The 14,629-nt window shown below is 42.1% G+C and overlaps 1 protein-coding gene across 2 annotated transcripts in view; it reads left to right on the forward strand.

Annotated features, from left to right (window-relative positions):
• LOC121080565 (transcription factor RFX3-like) overlaps positions 1–14,629 on the forward strand; it is a 191,419-nt gene that overhangs the window by 170,972 nt on the left and 5,818 nt on the right. For both annotated transcript variants that reach the window (XM_040578658.1, XM_040578659.1), the window contains exons 12-14: positions 11,717–11,814; positions 12,129–12,278; positions 14,319–14,527. In XM_040578658.1, the coding sequence (XP_040434592.1) occupies positions 11,717–11,814; positions 12,129–12,278; positions 14,319–14,527 (457 nt within the window). The remainder of the gene's footprint in view (positions 1–11,716; positions 11,815–12,128; positions 12,279–14,318; positions 14,528–14,629) is intronic.

A 14,629-nucleotide genomic window follows, 5' to 3' on the forward strand; every position in this document is an offset into this window, starting at 1 on the left:
TGGGTGCATCCCATCAGGTCCCATGAACTTGTGCATCTTCGGTTTGTTTAAATGTTTCCCTAACTGGGTCCTCCTCTATTGAAGAGAATTCTTCCTTGCTGCAGACTTTCCCTCTGGTCTCAGAGGCCTGGGATTCCTGAAGGCAATCCTTACCAGTAAAGACTGAGGTGAAGGTGGCATTCAGTACCTCAGTATTCCATCAGGTCCCCCACCTGATTCAGCAGCAGGCCCACATTTTCTCTGGTCTTCATTTTGCTGCTGATGTACCTGTAGAAACCCTTAATGTTGACCTTCACATCCCTCACCAATTTCAACTCCAGGTGGTCTTTGGCTTTCCTAGCCCCATCTCTGCACACTTGGACAGTGTCCCTGCATTCCTCCTGGGTCACTTGCCCCTTTTTCCAGCTCCTGTATGCTTCCTTTTCGTGTTTCAGTTTAGTTGGGAGCTCTTTGTTTGTCCATGAAGACCTGCCACCTTTGCTTGATTTCCTGCTCATTGTGATGGACCATTCTTGAGCTTCAGGAGGTGATCCTTGAATATCAAACAGGTCTCCTAGACCCCCTCTGCTCTCCAGGACTGTCTCCCATGGGATTCTTCCAAGCAGGTCCCTGCACAGGCCAAAGTCTGCTCTCCTGAAGTTTTGAGTTGTGATCCTGCCATGTGCCTTGTTCCCTCCTCTCAGTATTCTCAACTCCACCATCTCATGGTCAATGCAGCCCAGGCTGCCCCCCCAACCTTCACGTCACCGACCACTTTGTAAGAATTGTAAGAAAAGCTTCCTTGTTTGTAAGAATTGTGTCCAGCAGAGTGTCTCTCCTTCAGCCCTGTTTTGCTGATTACAAGCTCTCTCTTTTCCATAACACCCTGCACCCTTTGCTTGCCAACCCATTCCACCACTCCCTCGCTTGATTGTGGGTCGTCATCTCCCTCCTCTGTCATTTCTAGTCTAAAGTTCTCTTCACCAAGCTGGCCAGCCTGTTGGTAAAGATGGTTTTGCCCCACTTGGTCAGGTGGATCCCATCTCTCTCTAGCAGTCTTCAGTCCTTAAAGAAGGGTCCCCATGGTCGTAAAATACAAATACCAATTGTCATCCCCAGCTGGGCAACCAACTGTTGACCCAAAGGATCCTTCCGTTCCTCCTCAAGCCCTTGCTTCTCACTGGAAAGATCAAGGAGAACACTACCTGGACCCCCATGCCCTTGACCATTGACTCCAGATGCACGTAGTCACACTTGATATGCTCCAGGTCTCCTCCGGCAGTATCGTTGGTGCCCATGTGAAGATTCGCAAGTAGCAATAGTCTGAGGGATGAACAAACCTTGGCAGTATCTCCACAGCATCCCGTCTCCAACCCCCAGCAAGCAGTAAACCTCCCAACACATCAGGTCAGGTCAGCAGATGTGGGCCCCCGTCCCCTACAGCATGGTATCTCCCACTATTGTCACTTGCCACTTCCTTCTGGTGCTGCTGCATGGCTCAGACTTAGTTAGCTCGAATGCTTCATTGGACAGAGTTCCCAGACCCTCATCTGCTGTGAGGGTACTGAACCTGTTCTTTAGTTGGAGATATGCAGGTGGAGCAGGAGCCTTCTTCCTGTTGCCAGAAGCCACAAGCTTCCAGCCTTCACCATTTCCTAACCCAATAAGCACAGGCCACCTGATCCTCCTTCAATGCAGCTGAGGGTTCAGGCTACAGGGTCTTGAAAAAGATCCGGTTGATCTCTTTCTCACTGTCTCTGATATCACGTAGTCTGCTGACCTCTTCCAGCACCTCCTTGGCAGCTGCCAACTGTACCACTGCACACCTCCTGCAGGCAAGGAAACCGTCTCCCTCTGCCCCAGCCTTAGTGAGAGACCCCAGGCACTCATTGTACTCTGAGAGCTGCATCTTCCCTCGGGAGTTCGGTCTGGATTGAGGCCTCTGACATTATAGGGATAGTTGCTCTGATGGCTGGAGTTGGTGCCCTGTGACACATTAACACCGTTGCTCAGGACATGGATGCTGTTCTCTGCAAAGTTTCTGGTCCCCTTCTGAGCAAAGTGCTGCATGTTAGCTGCCTCTGTTAGCTATGCTGTAAGAACCAACTCAGGAAAATATCTGCCAGTACTGCTTTGTAGAAATACCCCACCATAGGCAGTTTTCTTTTTCTCTGGATAATCACAAAGTTACCAACAGCAGGTAGCCAAACAAATGGGAAAAATGTATTTAATTTAGTAAGGATGTAAACTGATAATTCTATTTTTATGACTTTCATCTTTTTTTTTTCTTTTCCTGATTTTCAATATTGGGGGGATGAGGAGTAATCCTCAAAACCTACTCTGTCACATAACTTCCTAATAAATATTACCATAAAAGAAATTAACAGTGAGGAAAAACCTTTTTGAAAAACAAGCTCTATGTAAAATTTGGTCAGTTGAAATTTTTGTGAAAAGCTTTTAGTGGCCACAAAATGGATGAAAACCTACTGTGTAGGAAAAAGCCCAAATTCTTTGTTTAAAAAGAAGTCAAACACTCTTTACCTGAGTCAGGAGTAACATTGATTATTATCTAATGATTCTAGCAAAAGACCAGAGCCACTGTCTTTTCTCTAATAATACAGTGTTTAGCTAGAAAGAGGGAATACTATTTATTTAGAACTTAGAATTCCTCTTTCTTCATAGCTAAAGACTTTTTTTTTTCTTTTTTAAATCAGGATGACACTGAGCTGCTGCTTTCCACACATATTTTTTAAAACAGATCATCCTGTAATACAGTGGGGTGAAAAAGATCTTATGTTAGGTGTTTTACATAGCATTTGTCCAGAAAAAAATAATAATTCCTTAAAGAACTAAATATCATTGACACATTATTTACAGTATTCCTTATACTTTGACTCTTATCCTGAAGGTAATAAATTAACATGAATGAATGCTTAGTTAATTAGTAAGTGCATACAAAAAATGTTTATGTAGAAGCATAAGTGGGTTAGATGATTGACAGTGCAAAAGAGTGTTTGTTCTTTGCCTGGAAACCTCAAGAAAGAAAAAGGAAGGAAAAAAAAAAAAAAAGACAAAAAAGCCTGTTCCATGGAGCTCATACAGAAGTTAAGAAGTTTTATAAATCCAAATTAAATTTCAGATGAGCATCCACATTTGGGGGCAGTTACATAAACTAGTTATCACTACAAATTTGAAGAAAAGGATGCTGTGAAAAATAAAATATTTCTTTCTTTATAAGTAAATTGGCTAACTTTGCTAGCGGAAGCTCCTAATTACAGAATTAATCAATTACTCAAGTTGAAAAAGAGCATTTCTCACATTAGGTGACTTCCATTAACCATTCATTCTTACTCTACAAAACATGGTGTTTTGCCTCATAAACAAAATCCAGTCTTTACTTGCACTGTTTCTTCTTAGATGGGGGGGACGGGACGGGACAGACGGGACGACGACACACGACTCATTTAAAGATAATATGATCTCCCTTTTCTAGTTTTTTCTTCTTCATTACCGTAGCAGCATTCGTTCTTCACCACCAAGATTTCACAGCAGTAAGAGCAATCCTACCTTCTGTTAGTTAAACACATTCTTATATATTGCTTATTGATACTGTCTTTGAACACTGCACATTGCATTTTGTTCTTCGGAACTAAAATAAACAGCATGTTGGCAATGGTTTGGGGTACTTTGAGCTTACTTGAGGAAACCACAGTATTGCAATAATTGCCATCTCCTGCAGGTCTTCGCTCTTTAAAAGCAAAAGCACTCAGGCAAAAATTGAAGGTGGAAAATTAATGATGGAAGTTTTCAGGAGACAGGAAACAATTGCTGCAATTACTGATGTACCTGTAGGAATGCCAAAAAGAATTTTCACTGCTGATCATAAGGTTTTTTTAAAGGGTCTTAGGTGAAGTGGCCAGTTCTGTTTGTTAAATCAGAAACTAAATAATTGTTACATAATATAGAATCAAAGACTAATTCAGCTTGGAAGGAACCTCAGGAGGTCTCTAGTCCAACCTCCTGCTCAAAGCATGGTCAATGCTGAATTCAGACCAGTTTGCTCAGGGATTTACCCACTCAGGTCTTGAAAAGATCTAAGGATGGAAACTACACAAACTTCTCTGGACAACCAGTTGCATTGCTTAACTGTTCTCCTGGGTTGCTTGTGCCCCGCTTTGTTGTCCCTCTAGCAGATATTGGGGTTGTTCAAGTCTCTCATGAGAACCAGAGCCTGCGAACATGAGGCTTATTCCAGTTGCCTGAAGACAACCTGTATTGGTTTTACATGGCAAGGTATTGGTAGAGGTGGGGGGTGCAGGGACAGCTTCTATGAGAGGACACCAGAAACTGTACCCATGTCAGAAGGAGACAGTTTCAGCTGGCTCCAAGATGGACCCGCTGCTGGCCAAAGTCTGAGCCAATCAGAGACAGTGGTAGCACCTCTGTGATAACATATTTAAGAAAGGGTAAAGTCTGCTGCACAACAGCAGCTGGGAGAAAGGAGTGAGAATACGTGAGAGAAACAACTCTGCAGACACCAAGGTCAGTGAAGAAAGAGGGGGAGGAGGTGCTCCAGGTGCCAGAGCAGAGATTCCCCTGCAGCCCGTGGTGAAGACCATGGTGAAGCATGAAGGTCATGAAGGACTGTCTCCCGTGGGAGGGACCCCACACTGGAGCAGGGGAAAGAGCATGAGGAAGAAGGAGAAGGCAGAGACAAAACATTATGAACTGACCGCAACCCCCATTTCCCCATCCCCATGCACCTCTCAGAGGGAGGAGGTAGAAGAGTTGGGAGCAAAGTTGCGCCTGGGAAAAAGGGAGGGGTGGGGAGATGGTGTTTTTAGATTTGTTCCTATTCCTCATTATCCTACTCTGTTTAATTGGCAATAAACTAATCTCCCCCAAGCCAAGTCTGTTTTGCCTGTGACAATAAATGCTGAATGATGTCCCTATCCTTATCTCGACCCATGAGCTTTTCATCACATTTTTCTCCCCCATTCTGTTGAGAAGTGATAGAGCAGCTTGGCGGGCACCTGGCAGCCAGCCACGGTCAACCCACCACAAGACTTCATCTACTTCCTCCCGATCAGGCAGTCTGTATCAGATACCCACATCATCACCCACGCTGCTATGTCATCAAATCCAGACCCTTAAGCTCTCAACTGGCTTATCATCCATCCCTAGACAAATCTCCATGCATTCCAGATCCTCTTTCATATAGAGCACTTTCTTGGCTTGTTTTCCCTAAAGATTCTGCATCCATCCATTGCAGCATCAACTTGTATGAGCCATTCCACAATATCTCTGTGATCCCTGAGGTCATAGCCCTGCAAGTGATCAGAGACATCTAATTCCTCCTATTTTCCCCCACGTTGCATGCATAAGTGTGCAGGCACTTTGGAGAGGCATCCAGTCGTACCAATTTCCCCAAAAGGGCATGAAAGCTTTCCCATAATGCTGATCTCCTGACACTTCCTTAGTTATGTGCATATGCTTGAAGTGGTCCACTTTCAACCCTGTTTTGTTGATTATGAGGTCCCTCTTGCTTACCCCACATCCTTTGCTTGCCTATCCAGTGACTATCTATGACTTCCTCACTTGACTGTTGGTCATCCCTTCCACATCATTCCTAGTGTAAAGCTCTCCTTGCCAGGTTGGCAAAGCTGTTTGTGCCCCACTTGGTCATGTGGATTCGGTCTCTCCCTAGCAGTCCTCCATCCTCAAAGAGGATCCCATGGTCATAGTGGCAGAAAGTCTAGTTGGAGGACAGTAAATAGCAGTGTACCCCAGTGATCAATACCGGGTCCAGTACTGTTCAATGTCTTCATTAGTGATCTGGATGATGGGGCAGAGCGTACCCTCAGCAAGTTGGCTGATGACACAGAACTGGGAATAGAGGCTGATACATCGCAGGGCTGTGCTGCCATCCAGAGGGACCTTGACAAGATGGAGAAATGGGCTGAGAGGAACCTCACGCAGTTCAACGAGGGGAAGTGCCAAGTCCTGCCCTTGGGGAGGAACAACCCCATGCACTGGTACATGCCAGGGGGGCCACCCATCTGGAAAGCAGCTTTGCAGAAAAGGACCTGGGGGTCCTGGTGGACACCAGGTTGAACATGAGACAGAAATGTGCCCTTGCCACAAAGAGGGCTAACGGTATCCTGGGATGCATTAGGCAAAGTATTACCAGTAGGTCCAGGTAGGTGATCCTTCCCCTTTATTCAGCACCAGTTGAGTACTGTGTACCTGGAGTCCTGTGTCCACTTCTGGGCTCCCCGGTACAAGAGAGACATCGACATACTGGAAAGAGTCCAATGATGGGACATGAAGATGATTAAGGGAATGGAGCATGTCTCCTATGAAGAAAGGCTGAGAGAGCTAGGACTCTTTAGCCTAAGGAAGAGAAAGCTTGGGGTGGGGTGGGGTGGGAATCTTCTCAATGTATATAAATACCTGAAGGGAAGGTGCATAGAGGATGGAGTCAGGCTCTTTTCATTGGTACCTAGTGACAGGACAAGAGGCAACGGGCACAAAAAGAAATACAGGAGGTTCCATCTGGCCATAAGGCTCTTTTACTATGAGGGTAACTGAGCACTGGAGCAGGTTGCCCAGAGAGATTGTGGAGTCTCCCTCCATAGAGATATTCAAAAGCCATCTGGACATATTCCTGGGAAACTGGCTCTAGGTGGCTCTGCTTGAGCAGGGGGTTGGACAAGATGACCTCCAGAAGTCCCTTCCAACCTCAACCATTCTGTGATTCTGTAAAAACTGAAAACCTTGCTGCCAGCACCAGTCACACCCCCAATTGTTGACCTGCAGGATCCATCCACTCATCCTCAAGCTCTTTCCCCTCACCCGTAAGATCAAGAAGAACATTAACGAGCCCCCCCTGTCCTTGTCCATTTCCCCCAGTCACATAGCCACACTTGACACTTTCCAGGTAGGTTTCCCCTTGGCAGTATCATTGGCACCTACATGGAAGAGCAGCAGAGATGAATAACCTGAGGGCCGGAGAAGCCTTAGCAGGATTTCAACCATGTCCCACATCCAAGCCCACCTCCCTAAACAATTGGTCAGTTCAGCACATGGGAGTCTCCATGCCCCTCAGTAGTAAGTTACTCACTACTTCATGACTCAGGTTCCCCCAGCATCGATGTTTTGTTTGACAGACCTCCCAGCTCCTCATCTGCTATGAGGGCACTAATTCTATTTTGTAGTTGCAAATCTTCAGGTGGAGGGGGAGCCTTCCTCCCGATGCCAGAGGTCACAAGCTTCCACCCTCCACCATCACGGGAGTCTCCACTTCCCAACCCAATAAGCACAAACTCTCCTGCCCCTTCAGTACAGTTGGGGGTTCGGGCTCTTGAAGCTATGGGATTTCAGAGGAGAACTGGTCAATCTCTTTCTTATCATCTCTGATGCTATACAGTCTGCTGACCTCCTCCCATAACTCCTTTACATGGCAACACAGATCCTTAACAAGCACACACCACCTGCAGCCTATAAGACTATCTTCTACTGCCCCAGCATCAGCAAAACCCCAAGCACATCCTACAGCCCGAGACCTACAGAACTGTATCCTCTTTCTGGAGCTTCACCTAGGCCAAGGCCTCTGACGCTCCAGGGACAGTTGCCCTAACAGCTGCTGGAGACCATTTCCTGTAACAAACTGCTGACTCTGTCCATTATGCTCTAGGCTGGTGCTTATATAGGCCACTCCTAGTATTTGCTGAAAGGGTGCTTGACTGTACCTAATCAGGAGTCAGCTGGAACAAAAGCTCAATGCCCTCTTTAATCAAGAACACCTGACAGAACCTGTTAAAACTGCTAGAGCTTGCTAGAAATCAGTCTCCTGTAGCTAGGAAGATGCAGTTAAGGAGCACTTAAGCCTTCTAGATGCACACAAGCCCGTGGGACCAGGTGGGATGCATCCAAGGGTGCTGAAGGAGCTGACTGATGTCATTGCAAGGCAACTCTCTATTGTCCTCAAAAGGTCGCAGCAACTGGGGGAAGTTCATGATGACTGGGAAAAAGTCATATCACACACTTCTTCAAGGACAACTAGGAGGATACCGGGACCTACAGGCCAGTCAGCCTCACCTCAGTCCCCAGAAAGGTTATGGAACAAATCCTCCTGAAAGCTATTTGTAAATACATGAAAGACAAGAAGGTGATTGGGAGCAGCCAACAGGGATTTACTAAGGGCAAATCATGCCTGACTAAACTCATTGCTTTCTATGACAAGGTGACTGGCACTGTGGACAAGGAGAGGCAGTGGATGTTGTATACCTTGACTGAAGAAAGGCCTTTCACACAGTCTCCCATAATCTCTGTATCACCAAACTGTTGAGATAGGGGCTGAATAAGTGAACAATAAGGTGGGTGGAAAAATTGCCTAGACTGCTGGGCTCAAGGAGTTGTCATCTGTGGTGCAAAGTCCAACTGTGGGCCAGTAACTAGCGGGGTCTCTCAGGGATCAGCACTGGGACCAATGCTGTTTAAGGTCTTCATTAGTGACTTGGATGATGGGACAGAATGCATTCTCAGCAAGTTTGCAGATGACACCAAATGGGAGGGTGGGGGGGTGTGTGTGTGCTCTATATGCTGGAGGTCAGAGGGACCTGGAAAGGCCAGAGAAATGGACTGATGGGATCCTCATGAAGTTTAACATGGACAAATGCCATATCTTGCATCTGGGAAGGAATAATCCCATGCAACAATATAGACTGGGGGGGGCTGACTCTCTACAGAGCAACTTGGCAGAGAAGAACCTGAGGATCCTGGTGGAAAGCAAGTTGAATATAAGCCAGCAGCATTTTGACTGTTAGATTTGTGTGTCTGTCACTGTGCTTTCTTCTTTCCATCCACTGGTCCTTGCAGAAAAGTGGACAAATGCATCCTGGGCTGTGTTACCAAGAGTGTAGCCAGCAGGCTGAGGGAAGTGATCCTTACCCTCTGTTTAGCACAGGTGAGACTGTATCTGGAGTCCTATGTCCAGTTTTGGGCTCCCTGGTACAAGAGAGATGTGGACAGACTGGAACAAGTCCAGCAGAGGACCACCAAGATGTTCAGGGGGCTGGAGAACATAACATATGAGGAGAGGCTGAGAGAACTAGGCCTGTTCAGCTTGGAGAAGACAAGGTTCAGGGGATACCTTTTTGCTCTCTACAACTACCTGATGGGAGGATACAGAGAAGACAGAGCCAGACGCTTCTCAGAGGTGCACAACAATAGGACAGGAAGAAATTAATGCAAGTTGTAATATGGGAAGTTCTGGTTAGGTATTAGGAAAACACTTTTTTTCCGTGAGGGTGGTCAAATACAGGAACAGAAAGGGTGTGGAACCTCTATCCTTGGAGGTGTACACGACTTGATGGGACAAGTCCCTGAGCAACCTGATCTAATTAGACCTGCTTTGAGCAGAGGGTTAGACTAGATCACCTCTGGAGGTACCTTACAACCTAAATTTTTCTATGATAAATTATCAACTATACTAAAATACAGTTTACAGATGGATGAAATAGCACTACAAGTTATGTTGTGTCAGCCAGCTCCTCCTTCCATCTCCTTTTAAGGTACTATCTACAAATGAAATCATTAGCAGTTATATCAGGAAAATCATATAGGCATCATCTCCTGTATGGAGGCAACTTTTCTGGTCAGTGTTTTTATTTTGGTTTGGTTTTTAAAGTTCTTTTTCCCAGACAACCACGCATTTTGGCTCTTTGTTAGATTTGTATGTCTGCCACCATACTTTCTTCTTTCCACCCACTGGTACTTGGCTCTTGCCTTTCCAGTCACTTTCATGAGCTCTTTATCTAAGACCAGAACCCTTTCCTGCTTACTGGATCATAGTTAACCAGCCAACTCATGTTTTCCTTTCCTCCTCACTGACTGGCCCTAGTTGCTGTTTTCACGTGTAAATGAATTCTGGGAGGGCTTGAGGGTTGTGTTGGAATCAGGCTAGCACATGGCTATAAAAGGAGAATGAAAGAATATCCATGTTAATAGTCATAGAACATTTTCCATTCCCACCGCAGGTTTAGTACTTGCTCCTTTCAATGCTTTAATAGGATAGCTTCCTTCAACCGTATATCCTAGCCCTGTATATGGAATAGAATAGACTTTTTGTTCATAGATTAGGCACTAGAACCCAGAGTTGACATAATTAATAGCAGAAGCAACAGCTGCAAAGAGATGCCCCATTTAGGACCACTTGGAGCACATCCATTGGTCTTTGGAGCATTTAACATATAAATAGGGTAAACCAAACATAATCCTCTGCTTAATATATTTGAGCTATAAACTCAGGCAAAATTTCATGAACGGCAATAAACCACACGCTCCCAACATCACTGCTTGGTTTCATGTCCATAATTGAAAGAGTAGAAGTACTAGAGCGTTTAAAAGAAAAGCTTACACAAGGGTGAATGAAGAAATATATTTTCTTCTGTCTCAACAGTTCAGTGTCTTTGGCCAACATTTTTCAAAAACAAGTTAGCCTGATAAGGCATCCTACATAGAAATTTTCAGTCTCTGATTACAGTTTAACAATGTTATGAGTGACTTTCAGTTTTTACAGTATCTTGAACAAGGGCACATTGGCACATTGGTCATTCTGAATAATAAGCACATCTTAACAGACCCATTTAAGACAGAAGATTGATTAGATAAGAGCAAAGAAAATCAGCAAATTTTGCAAAAAGCCTTGAAGGTTGGCTTTCCAGTGCCATGAACAGTATTCCACAGAGAACGATACAAACCAAGGTAAACAAAGCACGTGAAACAGAATATTCTAAGAGACAAGCAAAAAGACATATTCTCATTCCTCTCCCTTCCTTCCTTTGGAAAGAAATTAAATATGTATCTCATTACACTAAACAGTAAAGAAGTTACATAATTATTTTCTGTAAGTAATGACTGCAGCTGCCTCAGCAATTGCCAGTAGAATTTCAACCAGAAGAACAGGAGGCCCACACAAAGACTCCTTTATTACACAGATGATCATATTATAACAAATTTAGATAATCCTTCCTATCAGCATAACTTAAAACTTGTCCATAAACTTAAGTTTTTTCCCCAAACAACAAAATGCTTCACACTATGTTCAACTGTAACAATTACCTGAATTCATTTTAGATTAATTCAAGTGGTGTGAATTCAACTTGGTTTTGCCCAAATAATGATTTAATAAGACAAAAAATAAAGTTTTTGTTTAAACATTTTTCTTTGCTACTTAAAATACAGTAGTCCATATGATGTCTTTAAAAGAATGTGCATTTAACTTCTTATTTTAGTAATCATTCTAATTTTGATCAATAACCAACTTACATTGTTCCATTTGTGTAGGCTGTGTCACTTCCCTCCACATACTGAACTTGGGCTGGGTAGACATGCTGTACCTGTTGCACAGTCTGTACTTGCTGTACCTGTAAACAAGAACACCAGAAATATAGGATAGTTTACCTTATAAAAAGAATGACTAGTGCTTTAGTGCATCTAATGGTTTCTAAACAATACTCTCAGTCACGGGACATCCCTGTTCTCACAATTACTAAATAACACAAAATGTAATTTTGTGCTGCATGTCTGTAATACGCTATGTGGAGAAAATCATGCAACAGGAGAGTGTGTGGGAAAAGGTTAAGTGAGGATGCAAAAGGTTTCAAGAGACGCTCCTTGCCATCTTCTTTTTATTCTTTATTTATTTATTTATTTTTTATTCTTTAACGTTTAGGTGCCTTGACCCAAGCCATTCGCAATTTTGCAAAAAGCCTTGAAGGTTGGCTTTCCAGTGCCATGAACAGTATTCCACAGAGAACGATACAAACCAAGGTAAACAAAATTTGCTACATTTTCTTTACTTTATGCAGTTGTACACTGCATCTTATTTAAGTTGTAAAAGTAGCAGCTTTTTAACTTTTATGCTAAATGTCATATTTATGTTGATCTTCAAACATGAAACATGGGATTGGAAATAACTTTATTTTGCCAAAAATAGTAATAAGAAAAACTGGATTTATTGCATTATATGTGAATTTCAATATTTGAGGGCTCATGAATTAATACTGCAATATTAAAATTGTAATAGATGAAACAGAAGTCCTGTTGTTAATACAATGTTTTAAGATAAATGGATTTCTTCATAGGTTGCCGCTGTAAGTGCCTTTGCCCAGACTTTGAGAAGATACACATCTCTTAACCACCTGGCTCAGGCAGCTCGGGCTGTGCTTCAGAACACTTCTCAGATCAACCAGATGCTCAGTGATCTCAACCGTGTCGATTTTGCCAATGTACAGGTACCTGTGGCTTTAAAAAACAGATTTAAAAAAAATTGTTATTTCCCCCCCAAATTTTTTATTTTTATTGTTAGTTCTTGTTATTCCATCAAGAAAAATAAGTGGGAACATTCTGATTTTTATATATGCAGTGATTCAGTTGAAACTTTCTAGCTTAGATTTTGGCTGTAAGGAAAATAAAACCTCAGAGCCATTATCTATTTCCATTTTCTCTGAGAGCTTCTTATCTTACAGACCATATATTCTGCCAATTCTTATTTAATGCAGATGAAAGCATAAAGTACATGTGTTCTTAGAATGAACAGCATGAACAATACCTGAAAATGAGATCTTGGATAGTAGCATAGCTTCTGATCTTCCATAAAAAAATATTGATCATACAGCACTATTTCTAGTGCAGATTGTTTTTGCATTTATTTTTATATCAAAGACAATATCATTAGTATACTTTCTTTAATTGTTTGTGTTTACATTTCCAACCTTTCCTAAGCATCTGGTTAGAACTAATTTACAGTTATCTGTAAAACAAGAATTTATTATTTTTGATTAGGTTTAAAAAAAGGTTTCCCTTTTACCTCTTTCTTCTCCTTAGAAGAAACAACATTTTTTTTTCTCTTGTTGGTCAACTAACTGACATGGCCCAGATTACTGGTAGTCATACATTTGTCTTCTTTCATGAACAAACATTTTAACACACTTTATTTTAATAGAACTTCAGAAGTTCACTAGCAACAGTTAAATTCTTTTTGCTTGTTGCAAAGACCTTTGAATAAATATAATTTAACACAGATATATTGTATAATGGTGTGTAAACTACCTAAGATTTAATATGTGACCAAATATATGGTATATTAAGTATTGTTTTGTGGTAAGATATAAGGTCTATGAATGTTGATATGTTAACTTCAGATGTGATAGCCAGAGTTTAAGAATATGGCTTATATTAAATCAGTATTGGTTTTCTCTAAGTTCCATTATACAGAAGCATCCTATTGGTCTTATTTAAACTTGAAAATGTAATATCATTACATTCCATGATAATACTGTGAATTGCTCATTATTTTACATGGACTGTGTTTGTCCAATTGTGTGCTATTTATATTACTCATTAAGCAACGTGTTATATATGACAAACTATAGATAAAAACAACAATCCTTTTTTGCCTATAAAACAAAGCTCTTTTTAAGTGAGGTGATTAAAAAATATAACAGAAATTGTATTTGGTCTTAACTCCTTCAAAGCAATAGGAATCATGGCACTTTGGTTTCTTGGTTCCTCTTTATTTCTTACTCTCTCAACTTCCATTTGACTGCCCTTTCCACTCCTTGTTCCTGTAGTCCCAAGCCTGAAAATCCCTGAAATTGAAGTAAAAAATTATTTCATTAAAATTAATATGGAACACTGCAATGTATTTGTGCTTTTTCCATCGTATTTTTGTATGTGCTTTATTTGATGCCCATTTTTATACTTTGGGTTCCTTGCGACGAGCGAGGGGAAGCAAGCAGCCGACTCAATGTGAGTGATAAAGCAAGCTTCGATTTATTAAGGCGCGATTATGTCTTATATACAGTTCTAGTTAATTATGCCTACTAGTCATCTGCTAATTGGCTAAGCTCTAAAGGGTTACATTTTCATACGTCCTCCTACTTGCGGTTTCTGCGGATAGCTAGCTACATATATTTTTTTCTCTCTTGTCTACGCGAATTCCTCAAAGTTATTTACAACATTAGGCACAAGGTCAGTGCCTTTCTCAGCTTCCTTATCAGCATGCCTCAGCACAGCTGCAAGGCCTGCTTCAGCTAACTTACGCTAACTTTGTTTCACAAAGATCTTTAAGGGAGTCATGGCCGTGATCACACAGCCATTCTGCAACAGTTCCTTACTCTCATATTCTTCCAAAAAAATTGAGACACGTGAAAATAAAAATACTCATTAGTTTGCCTAATAAGTGTATTTCATCCTTTTCATGTAATTATTCAGTCTTTAAGAATAATTTACACTTTGTGTTCTGCTTTCATGTTTGCCATGTGTTGTAACAGGAGCAGGCTTCCTGGGTGTGTCAGTGTGATGACAATATGGTTCAAAGACTAGAAACAGATTTCAAGATGACTCTTCAGCAGCAGAGCACTCTGGAGCAGTGGGCTGCGTGGCTTGATAATGTAATGATGCAAGCGTTGAAACCATATGAAGGAAGACCTAGCTTTCCTAAAGCAGCACGGCAATTTCTTTTAAAATGGTCTTTCTACAGGTAGTTCTTAATAGTCTTCTAAATTATTTTAGCTATTTTATTTTTTTTCTGAACTGTTTGCTGTAATAATGTTGACAAAATTAATATCAGACAATAGTTCCC

The sequence above is a fragment of the Falco naumanni genome, chromosome W (assembly GCF_017639655.2).
Source record: "Falco naumanni isolate bFalNau1 chromosome W, bFalNau1.pat, whole genome shotgun sequence".
Lineage (NCBI taxonomy): Eukaryota > Metazoa > Chordata > Aves > Falconiformes > Falconidae > Falco > Falco naumanni.